Source organism: Hippopotamus amphibius, chromosome 1 (genome assembly GCF_030028045.1).
Source record: "Hippopotamus amphibius kiboko isolate mHipAmp2 chromosome 1, mHipAmp2.hap2, whole genome shotgun sequence".
Classification (NCBI taxonomy): Eukaryota; Metazoa; Chordata; class Mammalia; order Artiodactyla; family Hippopotamidae; genus Hippopotamus; species Hippopotamus amphibius.
The window spans coordinates 88,581,013-88,599,874 of NC_080186.1; the positions used below are offsets into that span (position 1 = coordinate 88,581,013).

At 34.2% G+C, this 18,862-nt stretch overlaps 1 protein-coding gene across 2 annotated transcripts in view; it reads left to right on the forward strand.

The window, feature by feature from the left end:
• SLC30A7 (solute carrier family 30 member 7) overlaps positions 1–18,862 on the forward strand; it is an 82,987-nt gene that overhangs the window by 23,089 nt on the left and 41,036 nt on the right. For both annotated transcript variants that reach the window (XM_057747866.1, XM_057748674.1), the window contains exons 6-8: positions 4,739–4,882; positions 9,962–10,012; positions 13,361–13,496. In XM_057747866.1, coding sequence (XP_057603849.1) covers positions 4,739–4,882; positions 9,962–10,012; positions 13,361–13,496 — 331 coding nt within the window. The remainder of the gene's footprint in view (positions 1–4,738; positions 4,883–9,961; positions 10,013–13,360; positions 13,497–18,862) is intronic.

The following is an 18,862-nucleotide window of genomic DNA, read 5'->3' on the forward strand; positions in this document are numbered from 1 at the left end:
ATCTGTGATTAGTGATCTTTGATATTACTACTATGACTTGCTGAAGGCTCAGATGAATGCCAATCTGAATGCCTTTTATTTCCTTGTCTAAATGCCCTGGCCAGATCCTACAGTGTTAAATAGAAGTAGTGAGGGTGGACGTTCTTTTCTTTTTCCTGATTTTAGAGTGAAAGCATTCAATCTTTCTTTATTAAATATGATTTTAGCTGTGTTAGCTATGGTTTTTCAGAAATGCCCTTTATCAGATTGAGGAAGTTTTCTTTTTATTCCTAGTTTACTTGGTGTTTTCATCATAAAAGGGTTTTGGATTTTATTAATGATTTTTTTCTTCATTTTTGAAGATGATTAGTTGAGTTTTACCCTTTATTCTATTAATATGGTGTATTACATTGCTTGATTTTCAGATATTAAACCACCTTTGCATTCTTAGGATAAATCCCATTTGGCCATGGTTTATAATCGTTTTGACATATTGCTGGATTTGGTTTGCTAGCATTTTGTTGAAGACTTTTGTGTTTATATTCTTAAAGGATATTTGTCTGTAGTTTTCCTTTGATATCTTTGGCTGGTGTTGGTATCAGGGTAATACTGGCCTTATATAATGCGTTAGAAAGTGTTCCTTTGTCTTCTGTTTTCTGGAGGGCATAGTAAAAGTTTGGCAAAATTCACTTTTGAAGCCTGGGCTTTTCTTTGTTGGCAGTTCTAAAATTATTAACTCAGTTTTTTTGCTTGTTTAGGTCTATTCTGATTTCTGTTTCCTATTAAGTCAGTTTCAGCAGTTTATGTGTTTCTAGGAATTTGTCCATTTCATCTAAATGACTTATTTATAGATAATGTATTTAAAAGTGTGCCTTTTTTTTCTCATAAGGTCAGCAGTGCTTTTAGTAATTTTTGCCCGCTCTCATTTTTTCTTGGTCAGTCTAGTTATTTTTTCCCTTTTGGTTTTATTGCTTTTTCTCTATTGCTTTTCTCATCTTTACTTCATTTTATTTCTGCTATAATAATTATTATGTACTTTATTCTCCTTGCTTTTGCATTTAGTTTTTTTCTTCTTTTTCTGATTTTTTGAGGTGAAAGATTAGATTATCCATTTGAGATTTTTTTTCCCCCACAGGCATAATAACAAAAAATTTTTTCTAAGCATTGTTATAATTTAAGTTTGGGTATGACATGTTTTCATTTTTGTTCATCTCAGAGTATTTTTAAATTTCCCTAGTAGTTTCTTCTTTGACCTATTAGTTATTTAGGAGTGTGTTTTTCGATATTATCATGTTTGTGAATTTCCCTAATTTTCTTCTTCTGTTGATTTCTGATTTAATTCCATTATGATCAGATGACATACTTTTCATTATTTCAAATTTTAAAAATTTTTATTGAGGATTGTTATTCTGACCTAGCATTTGATCTATCCTGGAGACTCTTCCATGTGCACGTGAGAAGAATATGTATTCTGCTGTTGTTACGTGGGGTGTTCTTTAGCTGTCTGTTAGGTCTAATTTGTTCATAATTGTTCAATCTTCCATTTCCTTGTTGATCTTCTGCCTAGTTACCTATCATTATTGAAAGTAGGGTATTAAAGTCTTCAGCTTTTATTGTTGTTTATTTTTCCAGTTAATTTTTTTAGTTTTTGCTTTACATATTTTGGAGCTATGTTGTTCAGTTCATGTATTTCTATAATTGTGCGATATCTTCCTGAGGGATTGAACTTGTTATGTAAGATGTTCTTTTTCTCTCACAATAATTTCTGGCTTATAGTATTATGATAGCCATTCTGGCGCACATGCACGCTCACTCTCTCTCTCTCTCTCTCACTCTCTTTTTTTTAACTGCTTGCATTGTATTGGTATATTTTTCTGTCCTTTTAATTGCAACTTATTTGTGTCTTTGAATATAGAATTTGCTGACAGAATATAGCTGGATCATTTTTTTTATTCATTATGACAATTGCTGCCTTTTGATTGGGGTTTTTAAAAAATTTACATTTCATGTAATTAGTTCTAAGGTAGGATTTGCATCTGCCATTTTAATATTTGTTGTCTGTATCTTTTGTCCTTTTTGTTACTCTGTTCCTTGATTCTTGTCTTTTAAATTGAACAGATATTTTTTAGTGTGCCTTTTTAATTTTCTTGTTTCTTTTACTTATATTTTTTAGTTATTTTCTTAATTGTTGCCCTGGGGATTACAAGTATCATCTTAACTTAAAATAGATTAATGGTAATTTAATAGTTCAGATTAATAGTAATTTAATAGTACACACAAACTTTGCTCTGATATACCTCCATTCCTGCCTCCGTTCTTTGTACAGTTATTGTCAGACAAATTACATGTTTTTATGTTACAAGCCCATCAATACAGTTTTATAATTATTACTTTATGCAATTGTCTTTTATTGGGTTGGCCAAGAAGTTCATTCGGGACAAACCCAAATGAACTTCTTGGCCAACCCAATAAACTGTATAGGAGAAGAAACAAGTTATGAATAAAAAAAATACATTTATCCTCTCTTTCATAATTACTGGTGCTCTTTATTTCTTTGCGTGAATTTGAGTTACTGTTTAGTGTCCTTTCATTTTGTTTATAGGGAATACTCTTGTTTAGGTGGAAATATCTAATTTTTCCTTTATATTTATAGGAGACTTTAGTTGAATTTAGAATTCTTGGTTGAGTATTTTTCTGTTTTAATTTTGTCATCCCATTGTCTTTGGGCCTCCATGATTTTTGTGCTGAAGTCAGCATTTAATTTTATTCAAATTCCCTTATATGTGATGTCATTTTTATCTTGCTTTACAATTTTCAAGATTTCTCTTTGATGTTCATCCACTTGAGTATGATGTCTTTCGATATGGCTCTATTTGAGTTTATTCTACTTGGAGTTTCCTGAACTTCTTGAATGTGTAGATAGTATTTTTCATCAGATTTGGGGAGTTTCAAGTCATTATTTCTTCAGATATTTTTTCTATCTCTTTTTCTTTCTCTTCTCTCTTTGAGACTCCTTTTATACTTAATTTGTACACTTGATGTTTTCACAGGTCTCTAAGGTTCATTTTTTTTCGATTTTCTTTTTTTTTCCCCTGCTTTTCAGAGTGGATAATCTCTATTGATCCATCTTCAAGTTTGCTGTTATTGCAGCCCAGATCTGTGGTCAAGCCCTGCTAAAGTGGACATTTTATTTTAGTTATTATATCTTCTTAACTCCGGGGTTCCTGTTTGGTTTTTATTTTTTTATAATTTCTATCTCTTTATTAATTATCTCTACTTGATGAGTTATCTTTATTATACTTTCATTCTTTAGACATGGTTTCCTTTAGTTATTTGACCATATTTATAAGAGGTGATCTAAAGTTTTTGTTTATTAAGTCCAAAATCTGAGTCCCCTTCAGGAACACTTTCTGTTAGCTGGTTTTTCTCTTGTATATGTGGTATACTTTCCTCTTTCTTTGCACGTGGTACAGTTTTTTGGTTGAAAACCTGAACCTTTTATATTAAAATGACACTGATATCATTACCCACTCCTCTCAGAGTTTGTTGTTCCTGATATTATTGTAGTTGTTTTTTCTGTTGTATGAATTCCTTGGATTAATTCATTTCCTGGTGTGACCATTGAATTCTCAGAGCTCAGCTCTGAATCTGATAGTTACCACATTGAGAACAGGTATTTTTTTCAGGGACCTGCAAGTTTGGACAACATATTGACTGTGCTCTGGACATGGTGCTTTTAGCAGTGCTTCAGAAGAAATCAGATTGCTCCATTTTCTGCACAGCTGCTGGCTTTTGGCTAATTTCAACTGAGTTGAGGCAGGAAGTGGAGTGGGATAGCCCCAAGTTAAAATATCAAGACCCTGCTGTTTTACTGAGGTTTGGTAGTTCTTGGGTAGATGATTTTCTGTTCCTTTTGTGGTTTTGGTTAATTATCAGAGTTCTGAAATTTTTTAGTTGCATTCCCCATATTTTTGTTGTTTTAGGAGAGCTAGTTTGCCCACATCCTCTGTCCACCATTCTGGAGGTTGATTTCCCCATTATTCATGATTTTTCGTATAATGCAGTGCTGAATTTGATTTTCTGATATTTAGGTTTTTTGTAAATATAAGTGCTATTTTTGAATTAGGTAATGTCCAGTCTTTTTCTATGCTTTGGAACAGTTTGAAGAATATGTTTCTATGGTGGTTTAGTACTTTTTAGGTCTGCTATGGAGAAATGATTCCCCACTATTGTGCATTTTTTTTCCACTAAGGATTCTACCTGCTTTAATTTTACTGATCCTTTTACCAAATGCAGTGCTTCCCTGCCTCTGCCTTAATGTGACCATATACATGCATTGTTCTATCTTTGTTAGTATGTATAATAGTACTTGGCAAAGTTTTGGCCAAGATTTTTGTCTGTGTTGTTCACTGCTTTATGCCCAGTGCCTAGAATGGTGTGGAAACATAATGTGTTCCAAATAAGTACTTCTTGAATGAATGAACAACATTATCTAATCTCTTTAAATATTTCTGTGTACTTCTCACTTATTTTCACCTCTAGTGAAGTCTACCACTTCCTTCCATGCTTTTATTTCCTTCCTGTACTCTGTGCCAGGAACTCAGTATTGTTTTAATGACTCTATAGCACTTTCTACAAGTAAATGTTTATCAAATTGAGTCTGGTTTTAGACTGATTCTTTTCACTAATGTCAGTATTATTGTAACCATTAAATACTATATTTTTACATAGCTTTTGTTCTAACACTGCTTGTTTTTAGGCCATGGACACAGTCATTCCCTCTTTAACGGTGCTCTGGATCAGGCCCATGGCCATGGAGATCATTGCCATGGTCATGAAATGAAACATGGTGCTGCACATAGCCATGATCACGCTCATGGACATGGACACTTTCATTCTCACGGTGAGTACAGCCTAAATACTTTCAAATGGGCAGGTTTTTAAATAAACAGAAATTGTGTAGATTAATTTTTCTAGTTGAAATAATCTGTTAAAAATATTGTAACCAAGTTCTTTTCTAATGAATCAGACTAAATGCTTTCCAGGACTAAGTTATTTTTAGTATATAATGAAATTAACTTGGCATAAGGCAGTGAATGTAGCTTTTTTCAGTGAGTTTATCATAATAAAATGCCACTATTGTAAATGAGTGTCAGTGAATGAGGAACTGTTGCATTTTAGCAAATGATTTTTTTAAAGTATGATGAGGCCTTTTGTGTGCCATATATGGGCTTATAAAAATATGACAGGGGTTTTCAATTTTTCACTTTTTTATTGTAATTTTAATATATACCACCTGATATTTACCTCCATGTTCCCTTAGAAATCTTTATATGCTAACATATAGTATTGGGTGCTAAGTTATAAGGTATTTATCAATTTAACCTTTTATTTTAAAATTACATTTAAATAGTTTATTCACGAAATTTTCGAATATAGGCTAATAGATAGAAGCTGCTTATTTAGGTGACACAGTTTGATTAATCTTTAAATAAATTATATGCTTAAAGATTGTCTGTACTTGCCACACAGAATCCTAAAGCTTTCGATTTGAAAATATGAAATGGGCCTTAGAGATTGTGTACTAAGCCCCTAATTTTTTCAGTCTCTAATATTTGCTTTATTTTTGTAACTATTACACTGGTATGCTTTATTTTATTTTATTTTTATAAATTTATTTATTTATTTATTGGCTGTGTTGGGTCTTTGTTGCTGAACATGGGCTTTCTCTAGTTGCGGCAAGCAGGAGCTATTCTTCGTTGTGATGTGCTGGCTCCTCATTGCAGTAGCTTCTCTTGTTTCAGAGCATGGGCTCTAGGCGTATGGGCTTCAGTAGTTGTGGCACACGGGCTCAATAGTTGTGGCTCACGGGCTTCGTTACTCCACAGCATGTGAGATCTTCCTGGAGCAGGGATCCAACCCGTGTCCCTTGCATTAGCAGGTAGATTCTTAACCACTGTGCCACCTAGGAAGTCCTACACTGGTATGCTTTAAAACCTTGCTTTTCTAAGTTTTTTGCTCACATGCAAACCAAAATAATCTTGAAAAACTGTATATCCCTCAGATTTTTAAAATTTCAAAAAAAATTTGTTTAATTACAAAGAATATAATTTCTGATACCTTATAGATTATATTTTAGAATGAAACTTCTATATTACTCTGTTGAATATAGTCAGTGGACTCTAAATACCTTAGTGATTTGAGACCCACTGTCACCCATTCAGAAATATGTAAACAGTAATAAATTTTACAGCATCTTGTTTCTCCTTGAATTCTTATTTCTATTGCACTTCCTTTCCAGAATTTTATAAAATGGAGTATATTTAAGTCTAATTGATTCTGTTTTATTTCTTGGCAATAAAATATGTATATAAATTAAAAATTTTTATTTCTTAGGAACATAAGACAGCATTTAAACATTTCTCTCAAATGGAGTTATTGTAGCTTTTACTAGTATAAAGTCAATTAAAATAATTTTATTTTGATTTTTTATACTGTATAATCATAAAGCAACATTTTATTTGAAATGCATATCTTAATGAAATGATTGGAACTCTTTTTCTCAATTAGTTTATGGATAAATAATACTTATTAGCATAAAACAGGTTTTGGCATCAATTCTGTTCCTATTTTCCATCTTTATAATGTAAGTATCAATACTAAGAAACCTTAAACATAAGGAATTCTGTTGTAGCAGTTTCAGTTAATTCTTTGAACACCTTCAGAATTACATTCCAAATATTACATAACCTATCATCAAAGCTTATTTTTGATCTATTAATTGGCAGTTTCATTAGCTAATCCCTACTTTTTATTAAAAGCAAAGAATTGGAAACCATGTTGCTTACAAAAAGATTTGCTAGCTAACCTTTAGAGTCACTACCACTAACATTTACAATTGACCCCTTGTGTTTATTCCCCTAGAATTTTTCTAATACCCTGGGCAATGCACCTTAATAAGCTTTTAGATAGTGAAAAGCACACCTTTTACGGTCAAGAGGGAGAAGTGTAAGTGGGAAAAAAGACTTGACGTGACTTCAGGACGCAAAGAGATCATACTAACTAGTAAATAGAAATGCCAGGCCTCAGACATGGAATCTGACTTCAAAATTTGTTGTTAACTGTTATTCTGCCTTCAGTATTATATAAGCCAGTCTGAGAATACAAAAGTAAGAGGGCCATGATTCCATATTACCTGTAGGAGACATTATAGTCTCACTGGGAAATACTGTGAGCTTCATAATTGATATTTATTGGAATGCTTCACTATGAATGAAGGTAGCTGTCTTTTTGTTTTAACTGCTCGTATGTCAGTGACTTAAGCAGTAAAGGTTTATATCTTGGGTTGATAGGGTAGAGGATGGGGGCTTTGTTCCTCATGGCAATTCAGGGATCCAGGCTCTTTCCATCTAATATGATTTTTAACCCTTGGATTCCACCACTGGATTCTCTGCATCTAGCTGGAGTATATAGAAGTACATAGAGTATATAGAAGATCATGTGGAACATTCTTATGAGCTGAGCCTGGAAATTATTTACATCTCATATTTCTGTGTTTGCAACTCAGTCACATACCCACCTAACTCAAGGGAGCCTCGGAAATCTAGTTTAAGTTGTTTACCAAAGAGGAAGAAGAAATGGGTTTGGTTAAGCAGGTAGCCAGTGTGTGCCACAGATAACAAATTTTATATCCACAAGGATTTTCAGATTTTACATAGATGGGAGTTATGTTATTTTATGTAACTGTTGTATTAGTATAGCAGAATATACCTTTTAAAATAATAGTGTCAAAAATGACTCTTATCTCTATAGCAGGTGGTGTTGGAAAAGCTGGGCAGCTGCATGTAAATCAACGAAGTTAGAACACACCCTCACACCACACACAAAAATAAACTCAAAATGGCTTAAAGACTTAAATATAAGACATGACATCATAAAACTCCTAGAAGAGAACACAGGCAAAACATTCTCTGACATGAATTGTACCAATGTTTTCTTAGGTCAGACTCCCAAGGCAATAGAAATAAAAGCAAAATTAAACAAATGGGACCTAATCAATCTTATAAGCTTTGCACAGCAAAGGAAACCATAAACAAAACGAAAAGACAGCCTACAGACTGGAAGAAAATATTTGCAAACAATGTGACCGACAAGGGTTTAATTTCCAAAATATGCAAACAGGTCATACAACTCAATAATAAGAAAAAACAAACCACCCAATCAAAAAATGGGCAGAAGACATAAACAGATGTTTCTCCAGAGACATACAGATAGCCAGTAGGCACACGAAAAGATGTTCAACATTGCTAACTGGAGAAATGCAAATCAAAACTACAAGCTACCACCTCGTACCATTCAGAATGACCATCATTAAAAAGTCTGCAGATAACAAATGCTGGAGAGGGCGTGGAGAACAGGGAACCCTCCTGCATTGTTGGCAGGAATGTAAATTGGTACAGCCACTGTGGAAAATGGTATGGATGTTCCTTAAAAAACTAAAAATAGAGTTGCCATGTGATCCAGCAATCCCACTCCTGGTCATATATCCAGAGAAAACTCTAATTCAAAAAGATACATGCACCCCAATGTTCATAGCAGCACTATTTACAAAAGCCAAGACATGGAAGCACCCTAAATGTCCATCAACAGATGAATAGATAAAAAAGATGTGGTATACATACACAATGGAATACTACTCAGCTGTAAGAAAGAATGAAATAACCCCATTTGCAGCAATGTGGACAGACCTAGAGATTATCATACTAAGTGAAGTAAGTCAGAAAGAGAAAGACAAATACCATATGATATCACTTATATGTGGAATCTAAAATGAACCTATTTTCGAAACACTCGCAGATAGAAAACAAACTTACAGTTACCAAAGGGGAAAGGGGGTGGAGGGGAGGGATAAATTAGGAGTTTGGGACTAGCAGATACAAACTACTACATAAAAAATAAACAATAAGGTCCTACTGTATAGCAGAGGAAAGTGTTTTCAGTATCTTGTAATAAACCATAATGGAAAAGAAGAAAAAAAAATGACTGTCTTTATCTGGACCAACTCTGTGTAGACAGTAATCTCATGCCCTGATCAGGAGCTGGATTTTTAGAACAGTTGCACTTTTGACTATCAGGATTTTCAAGGTAGCTACATCTTTCTCCCCACACAGCAGTGCCATATTCAGACAGAAATCACTGTGTAGTGTTATGCTCTTATAATTCTTCTGGCATTGTTACAGTGTTCCATCAAAGCTGTAGTGACAAGGGTCTGTCCACCCTTTGGTGCTGTGGGCCTGGAACCGTGACTGTTAGTCATGACCAGAAAGCTCATCGGTCCACCTGATAACCCCTTATGCAAATACTGCTGATCTTTTACATTGCATACGTAATTTCTGCGTTTTCTGTATTTTCTGCTTTGATGTTAAAGCTGATCAGTAATCTTCCCAGTATTTAAGTATAAAAATTGCAGTAGTTTTTCATTTCTTCATTAAAGGCAAAATGAAAAAGTATTTTTATCTCTTCTGTATGAAAAGCTTGCCGTATTCATCTGGAAGCTATTGGGAAACTGTTTGCCATAGTCCAGTTTTCCTGGGTGCTATCCTGGCTTCATTTCTTGGTCTTCTTATAATATCAAGCAGTAGTTTTGTTCTTTCTGGATTTTCCAATTGTAAAATTGGTGTAGCAAGCTCTGTAAGGTATGTTATGAATATGAGAAGACTCACAGTGTTTTTAACTTACTGTTTCTTTTTTACCAGATTGCTTAATATAATAATTTCCTAAATACTCTGTACTGTTGATGTGTCTATCTTCATTTAATTACCATATTAAATTTTAAAAATAATTTTGTAGGTCCGATGTGGCTATATTATCATCCTATATTACATCCTTCATGATACATTTGAATGAAAAGTACTCTGAATTGCAAAAATTGAATCAGGAATTGAAGACATGTTTTAAAATAATTTAACTTAACTCTCTACAGATGGCCCCTCCTTAAAAGAAACAACAGGACCCAGTAGACAGATTTTACAAGGTATGGCAAGCAATTTGTATATTTCTCAGTTTTATGGAACTGGTTTCATATTTTGAACTATCTGAAGTTTTCCTTTAAGAAAAATGTATAACATAGTATTTGTGTTTAAAATGTTAGCCTTCCTAGTCAATTTTTTAATATATACTATTAGATATATTAGCAGATGTTCTTTTAGCTGTCACTGAGCTGTTTTCTCAGATTTAATAAGAAGATTAAAATATTCGAAAACTGTACTGCTTAAGTGTAAATAAATACTCATGCCAGTATAGCAGGGGGAGTCCAGCTCGAGGATGGAGGATGCCTTGGAGGACTGGGGTGGGGAGGGTGGGGGGGACTCGAGGGGGGGGGAGTCAGGGAAGGGAGGGAGTGTGGGGATATGTGTATGAAAACAGATGATTGAACCTGGTGTACCCCCAAAAAAATAAAAAAAATAAAAAATAAATAAAATTAAATTAAAAAAAAACAAAAAAAACTCATGCCAGTGATTCTAGTAACACGATAATATTTAGTAATAAATATATTAGTAATAAATAGTAATAAATAATAGTATGTTTGTCTTTGTAGAATTATTAAATAATTTTTCCAAGAATAATATTCAATATGTATTTATGTTGTGGAGCAATTTAGTGCTAAAAATGTAATACATCCAAACTCAAAAAAATGTACAGCACTAGGAGTGAATCCTAATGTAAACTATGAACTTTGGGTCATAATGATGTGTCAGTTGTGGCAAATGCACTACCCTGGTGGGGGATGTTGACAACAAGGGAGGCTGTGCCCGAGTTGGAACAGTGGGTATAAGGGAAATCTTTGTATCTTCCACTTACTTTTGCTGTAAACCTAAAACTGCCCTCAAAAGTAAAGTCTGTTACATTTTTTTAAAATCTAATGCAAAGTGAGATCTTCCTCATATCCATAGGCATCAAGTGGTAACACCTAAAGAGCAGCTTACATGTTACATAAAATGATATATTACAAAATTTTACAAGCTAGAGAAAATCAGTCTTGTCTATGAACTATGGTAGTTTCTTTTTTGGGATGTGAACCAATCTTTGGCTCTGGATTTCCATATAGACTACATTGTCAAAATTCCTCATTCCCAGCTCCCCATCTCCCTGCCGTTATTAACTTTTGACCGCAGTCTGACTTTCTCACTAGCTTGTGATCCAGTTTCTACTGTACTTATTTTTATTTTAACCTCTATTCTTTGATATAGTTCTTGCTTTTTATTTTTTCACTGTGAATATGTTCCTCCTAACTGAGGAGCTTATTTCAGGAGGGTTAAGTGTGTCTTCTGGTCACTAGTTTTCCATTTGTAAAATAAACAGAATTGTTTTAGTACAGCATTTGCTAAAATAGCTTGTAATCATGCATATGTAATGCATCTGTATCCAATGCTATAAATTTAGCCTTGATAAAAAGAGTTTAGTTTTAGTCTTAGAAATCGTAAGTTGAAGGGAGGTCAGATTTGCCTTCCTAATTATCTTTTATACAAGCTGTTGTGAAAATTAGCTTATCTTTTCTTAGTATCCATTAATTTATGGTGGTGGAAGCAGCCCAGTAGACAGCTGAAGGATAGGATAACTGCTGGGTACGAAAACTTTTCCATATAGATACTCAATGTGAAAAACCGACTTTACTCAATTTTTCAGTTATTTGCTACATTTTCAATATGACCCCTGGCTTTGTAGGTTCTTGGGCAGTTAAAATATCAGTATCCTAACCAAGTCTTTTAAGGGTTTCAACTTTATATAAGTTAAACATGTTAGTTTAGATTTCTTTTTGTAGTGATTTTCCTCTTGAAACAGTTACTAGAAAGTAAGAAGGGCTTAGTTAACGACACTTCCTAATAAAACCAGTTTTCAGGTCAGCAAATAAGGTGTAGCCAGGGACTTGCCAATCAAAGGAAAATCAAGAGCAAAGAATTCTAGAATTCTTTTCTTTTTCCTTTCAGTGTTTAGAGCTGTTTTCAATTCTGATCCTACCAAAACATTGATTAAAGAATGTATAAAAATTTAAAATCACTTAAAAGAGTTTTGAAGGTTAGGGACCCTCAATCCGCTTCCGTATGTATCTTTCTCCAGTTTTAATTTTGAAACTTAAAGTGGTCCCAACACTTATTAATCTATTTAATTTGCTATTTGAAACACCATAGAGAAATGGAATATTTTTTTAGTAAGTGTGCTTCTAACATATTTTTCGTTACAGAAAAAAAGAGCCATTAACTTTTTGAAGAGTTGTTGTAAAGGTCAATACTCTACACAAATGAAAATGTATATTAGGTACTGAGGAATGAATTACATTTGGTATTAATACATGATATAAAATTCCACAGTAGCAGATTGATTGAAGCATATTTTCATAGAGTGTATTGATTCAATTCAAGTGTATTAAGATTCAATTAACAACTTATTAATATTCCATTTTTAAATTATTAGAAAGTGTTTTCCAGTTTAAATAAATGTTTTATACCTAAAACGTAATAATTGGTTTACCTTTAATTGCATATTGAGTGATAAAAAAGAAAATAAGTATTTCTAAAATAGACACATGGTTTTATACATTAGATATTTCTTTTCAAATACAGTAGTTGATGCTGTTGAAGAATGTTCTATTTCTAGCAACATGTGGTTGAAGTTTGTTTAAGTATCAATTATTAAATGTTAATAAATCTAGGTTCTTGGGCAGATAGAATATCAGTATCCTACTAATGTGATATTTAACTATTAAAAGTTCAAAATGTATTTCATCCACTTTAAAATATTCAGATCTCTACTTTCTTTCATATCAGGTTTGAGTTTAATATGCAACTTTAGGTAACAATACCTTCAGGATTATTAGTTTACCAGGATTAGTAGAGTTATGGTCCATAGGAAATTCTAGTCTCAAATGGTAATAATTTTAATTACCAGCAGAGGGCTCTGTGTGTGCATAGATTTGTAGTTATAAACAATGTTTTCTTGGCTGATTTGTTAGTTTTCTTCTAACAAATTATTCACTTCTGGACTCTTAACCAGAGATGAATGTGCACAAAAATTTTTTTAATCAATTATTTCTCTACTTCTTCATTTATATCATAGCAAAATACCAAGGATCATTAAGAGCAAGTGTAACTTATGAGTCAAATATTTTAACCCCTGCTGTTTTTTTAAAAGGAAAGATTATTTCAATTCCTAAAGGTACCATCAATATTACTTCTTTACTAAACAGTGAATCTGCATTCTTACTGATTTTCCAATTGGTATTTAGTTTTTTATATGTAAAATCAAGAATATAGTTTTAAGAAATATTCGCATTTTCAGTTGATCAGAAAATGTTACTTTGATTTTCTTTATGCTTTATTTCTAGGTGTATTTTTACACATTCTAGCAGATACACTTGGGAGTATCGGTGTAATCGTCTCTGCCATCATGATGCAAAATTTTGGTCTAATGATAGCAGATCCTATTTGTTCAATCCTGATAGCCATGCTCATAGTTGTAAGGTAAGTGTTGGTATGTTACTTTGAGGTATTAAAATGAGAGGTGATAAATATAGTACTTAAATTGCAGATCTAAATTATTATCATGTTGGGGGTTTTTTGGTCTTTAAGAAATTCCTACGTAGATTATTTCTCTTTTCACCTTACTGTTTTTTTCTCTGTTTACGTAGGACTTGATATTTCTTTTTGGTATTTAGTAATTGATCTGCTGTAAATCAAATCAGTAGTAATTCTCTTGTATCCAACACAATATCTGTAGAATAGAACATTGGAAATATAAAATGTATTAATGTATGAATATTATTCCTTTGACATCTGTATTTTGTACTATCAAATACAAAAGAATATTAAAATCTCTTATAGAACTATTTTTTAATTTGTAAAGTTACATTATCATTGCAGAATTCTTATAAAATTGCTTACTGAAGTATATTTATGTCCTTCTCCCTGTCTAGATTATAAATTCTTGAGGAAGGATCTGTCTTTTAGCTCTTTGGCTCTCTGTTGCCTGTCGTAGTACCAATGTGTATGTAAAAGTGTGTGTGAGCATATATAAATTCTCAAATATTTTCTGAATTAGTATATAGTTACTATCGTAAATTTATGTCAGTTTATTTTATTATTTAATTTTTATCAGAACAGTGGAACATTATTTGCCTTTATTTCACCATCTTGAATTGTTTTTATAGATATGTCTTGATTGGACTGGTTTTATCTAATTTACCCATATGATTTTAAGCTATCTTTGTAATGATAACAAAGACCTATTAGAGGGCAGACTCTGATGGTTTTTTATAGCTTGTAGCTGAATAGAATTGGCTTTAAAAATTACAATGAAATTATAATCTTATAAATTATAAATTAATCATAAATGTAGGTTTTTAAGTTTTTGCTTAAAAAATAGGATACAGTATATATTTTAATCATGCAGATTATTTAAATTTTTTCTTTAAATTATTTGTACTAGGAAGTATCTCTGCTATGTAAAAATCTTTTATAAAGCTTAGAATATCTTTTTTTCATCTTTTGAAATCTTACTGTATATTTCCTTGGAAGTTCAGCTTAGATATCACATATTCTATGAAACTAAACTCCTGATAGATTTGGTAACTTAAATCTGTACCTCTTTATTTGCATGTTCAGTGTTCATTTTATTTTGTGTTATAATTCTTGGTTGCTTCTAATACTTCTTAGAGCAGTAATCTTTTCTTTGTCTCCACTCTTATTATCCTAATTCTCCTATCATTTGTTGCTTGGAAGAGGTTGGCCTTTCTGTCTCCTTCTAATTTCTTTTCCACACTGTGGCCAAAGTGATCTTTCTTTAATGAAGACTATGGTACATGGAAAAATTATCTTGCTTTAAATCCTTCCATGGCTTTCTTACCCTTAGGATAAAGTCTGAACTCCTTAGTAGGCCTTCATGTTGGTACCCATTTTTCTCTTCAGTCTTTCTCTCACCCTGTCTCAGTTTCTGTTCTGCTCTCCAGCCACAGTAAACAACTGTCAGTTCCCTGAAAGCATGTTATGAGCTTTCTGGATTCTGGGCTTTGCTCATGTTTCCTCTCTCCAAAATAAAATACTCTTACACTGAGTGCCCTTCTCCTTTCCCCTTCACCCTTGCAAGGGTATAGATCACAACTTCTCATTCTTGAGATCAAATTTCAGTTTAAATGGCACTTCCTTGAGGAAGCATTTCTTTATTCTGTATCTCCCAGGAGGGGTAAAGTATACCTCTAGCACCACCTGCTCCTCCTGTTGTGGCATTTACTAACTGTATTGAAATAGCCTGGCTTATTATCTGCCTTAAGCTCCATGAGGGCAAACTTTTTCATTGTTGTAAAGTCAGCACTTAACTCTGACAGGCAAAAGTTGGTACATTTTTGATTTGAATCAAAATAAATTAGTATTTTTTCAGTTCTCAGAGAGTTACTTTCTCTAATCCTAAGTCAGGAATTCTTACTTAGTTCTAGTCCCCTTCAGTTGTTCCACAAATATGAATAAATAAACACACACACACCCACACACACACACAGAGGATGAGAACTTTTTTTTTTTGCTGAAATATAACACATTAAAAAGCTATACAAATTAATTTTAGCATATTATTTATTAAGTAGACACTCTCACCGGGGTGGTGAAAGGACAGGGTACTTACTGTTTTGATCTTACATTCTAGTAAAAGAGAGACAAACAAATTAATCAATACACTGCTCAAATATCTAGCAGTTATTGTGCAGAGAGTTAAGATGGGATGAGAGTGACTGGGGTGCCACTTTAGGTTGAGTCACAAAGGAAGACTTATGAAGAGGGAGGATTTAAATTGAGATCAGAATGTCAAAGAGAGCATTCTAGTCTAAGGAACATCTAGTATTAAAGCCCTATAGTGAAAAGAACGTTAGCACTGAAAGGAGGTCAGTATGGCAGAAGTATAGGCAGTCAGGGGGGAGTGCTTTGAAATACAGTTGAAGAGATAGGCCTGGGAAAATTAGCCAGGGTTAGGAGTCTGAATTTTATTTCAGGTGGGGGAGGAAACCATAGGGGTGACATTATTTGATTTGTATCATTAAAAATAATTTTGGCTGCTGCGTAGGTAGTAAGATTAAAAGGGGGCAAGAGGGCACACAGGCAAACAGCTAGAAAGCTATTACAGTGGACCAAATAAGAGGCCAGGATTCCTTGGCCTAAGGTACTAATAATCTAGGAGGTGGAGAGAAATAGCTCAAAAGTTAGAAAATACTTTGGGCCTAGAACTAATAAGATTTACTCCTAGATATGAATGTTTAGGTGAAGGGTTGAGTGAAAGAGGGAACATTAGGATAACTCCTAGAGTTTTTACATGAGCAACTGAGTGAGTGAAGGTGCCTCTACTGAGAGGGAAGACTAGGGCAAGAGTTGGTTTATCTGATTCAAAGGGCATTGCTGATCAGAAGTTCTGTTTTGGTTGTTGCTAGGTTTGAGATCTCTCATTAGACATTTATATGGCGATCTCAAGTAGGTGGTACAAGTACAAATATGGAATTCTTGGGAGCACTCAGCTGAATTTTTCATTTTTAAGCTTTAACGTTTTTACTTGTTCGTTTCCTTTGTTCTGATATCAGTAGTAATAGCTGTCGATTGTAAGAAAACTCAAGCATTACTGAAATGTACAACTTGTCTATTGAAATGTCCTCTTAATCCCACCCCTTGGAGATAAAGCAGAAAACTTTAACATATCTTTAAATCATTTAACAAATGTTTTAGTGCCCACTCTGCTAGTTGGTAAACAATATAGCAAGTACCCAACCCTCATGGAGCTTATATTCTGATGGGGGTGTAGTCAATAAAGCAGAACAACATGCAGATAGGTAGTGTCATGTCATGTGGTGATAAACGCGGTGAAGTAAGGCAAGGGGCTGTATTTTAGAAGGACTGGGAAAGTCCTCTGCATGAGGTGGCATTTGAGCGGAAACCTTAATATGGAAGGAGAGGAGCTTGGGACTGGTCAGAGGAAGAACATTTCTGATGGAGGGAACTTCAGGTAAGCACACTGAGGCGGGAGCATGCCTGACGTGTGCGGAATGGCGAGAGGGGAGCGCAGTGAGCAGGGCAGAGAGTGGCAGGTAGTTGTATCCAGTTTGGGGAAGGGGTTGAGGTGAAAGATAGAAATTTGGGTGTCATCTGCTTATGTATGGTATTTAAAGCCACGAGATGGGATGAGTTTGCCCAGAGAATGAGTACTGATAGAGAGAAGAGGCCTGAGGACTGAGCCCTGGGGGGGTGGGGAGCAGGAGGCAACTCCAGCAGAGGAGAGTAAAGTAGAGTGGCCAGTGAGGTGCGAGGACAGACATGAGCGTGTCTTGTTTTAGGAGCCGTGTAAAGAAAGTGTTCTAAACGAGAAGGAATAATTAACCCTATTAAATGCTGTTGAGCTGATAATTGGTAACTCAGATAAGATGTCCAGAGGAGTGATGAGAGTGAAAGCCCGATCAGAGTAGCCTCAGGAGAGAATGGGAGGTGAGGAAATCGTAGTCAACTCCTTGTCAAGGCCCTTTGCTGTAAAGGGGAGCAGCATGACTGCTGGCAACACTGAGGGCTCACTTTGAAGTTTGTGGTCATGAATTTAAAGTGAAAACAACCAGCACAGTTGGTTTTTTTTTTTTTTTTTTCCTAGTCTTGTTCAACTGCTTGGTAAAAGGTATGGAATAGGCAGAGAGTTGTATTTAAAAGGTTTGGGGTTTTGTTGGGTGAATACTGACAGAGTGAGAAAGGAGCAAGGCAGGGATTATAGTTGTGGGAAACTGAGATTTAAAGGTAATAATAGATTCTGAAAATAAAAGTGATGTGAGTGGATTGGGTTGGAGTTCTGGGAAAAGCCTTAGAGAAGACGGATTAGGGGAAGAAATCCAGAAGTGGGAAGATTTATGAGATGTGTAAAATTGAGATCCTAAGGTCTAAGGTCTGAGCATAGGGGAGGATCCAGGAAAAGATCATCATGTAGAGGCCAAATGTTGGATGCATTGTTCACATGGATATTGAAATAAAGAGTAATGAAAAAGATAGAGGTGGAAAGAGAATAAGCCTGTTGCTAAACTCTTCATTGACTGAAGGGAGGCTATCAAGAATTGTATCACTAGTAATTAGGATGGGCAGAGGGTGTCATAATGTCATGGCCTGGGCCTTAAAAGAGCTGTGTTGGGGGGAGGTGGGAGGAACAGCAGTAGTGATAAGTGAGGAGGACATTCACCTCCCCACACGCCCCGGGAGTACAGGGAGTGTGGGAGAGAAAATGCCATAGGGAAGAGTGTCCTCAGGTGATAGCCAGTTTCCAAGTAGAGCATGAACAGGCTGTGGCTGTTCAGAGGAGAGACCGGAGATTTAATGACAATTGCATATTTAAAAGTAGGTTTTTTTTAAATTATGGAAATAGTTATGTTGATAAAGAAACTTGGTAAAATATAAAAAAGGATAAGGAAAAAAATTACCCATGGTTCTGCCAGCCAAGATAACTATGTTAATATTTTTATGGGTTTGGCTTTTTTCTTTTATTCTGAGTCTTTAACGGATAAAAATACTTATATGCATACAAAATTATATCCTGAGTAAGCAAAAACTTTTAGCTTTTTTTGATAATAAATGTATAGGAAATGAGGAAAACGTAAGGAAGTCAAGAAAGATCAGTCAGGATCACAACATCCAGAGGTCACATTATCTAACAGTATTTCTTTAGTCATTTTTAGGCCTTTTCTTTTTTCCATTATTGAGTTTCTACTACGTGTGCTCATTTATTACGTTTGGTCAGTAGTAGAGGATTCACAGGTTCTAGGTGATAGGTAATAGTACAGTTATTGTTTTTTGGTTTTTGGTTTTTTTGGGGGGGGGAGTGGTTTAAG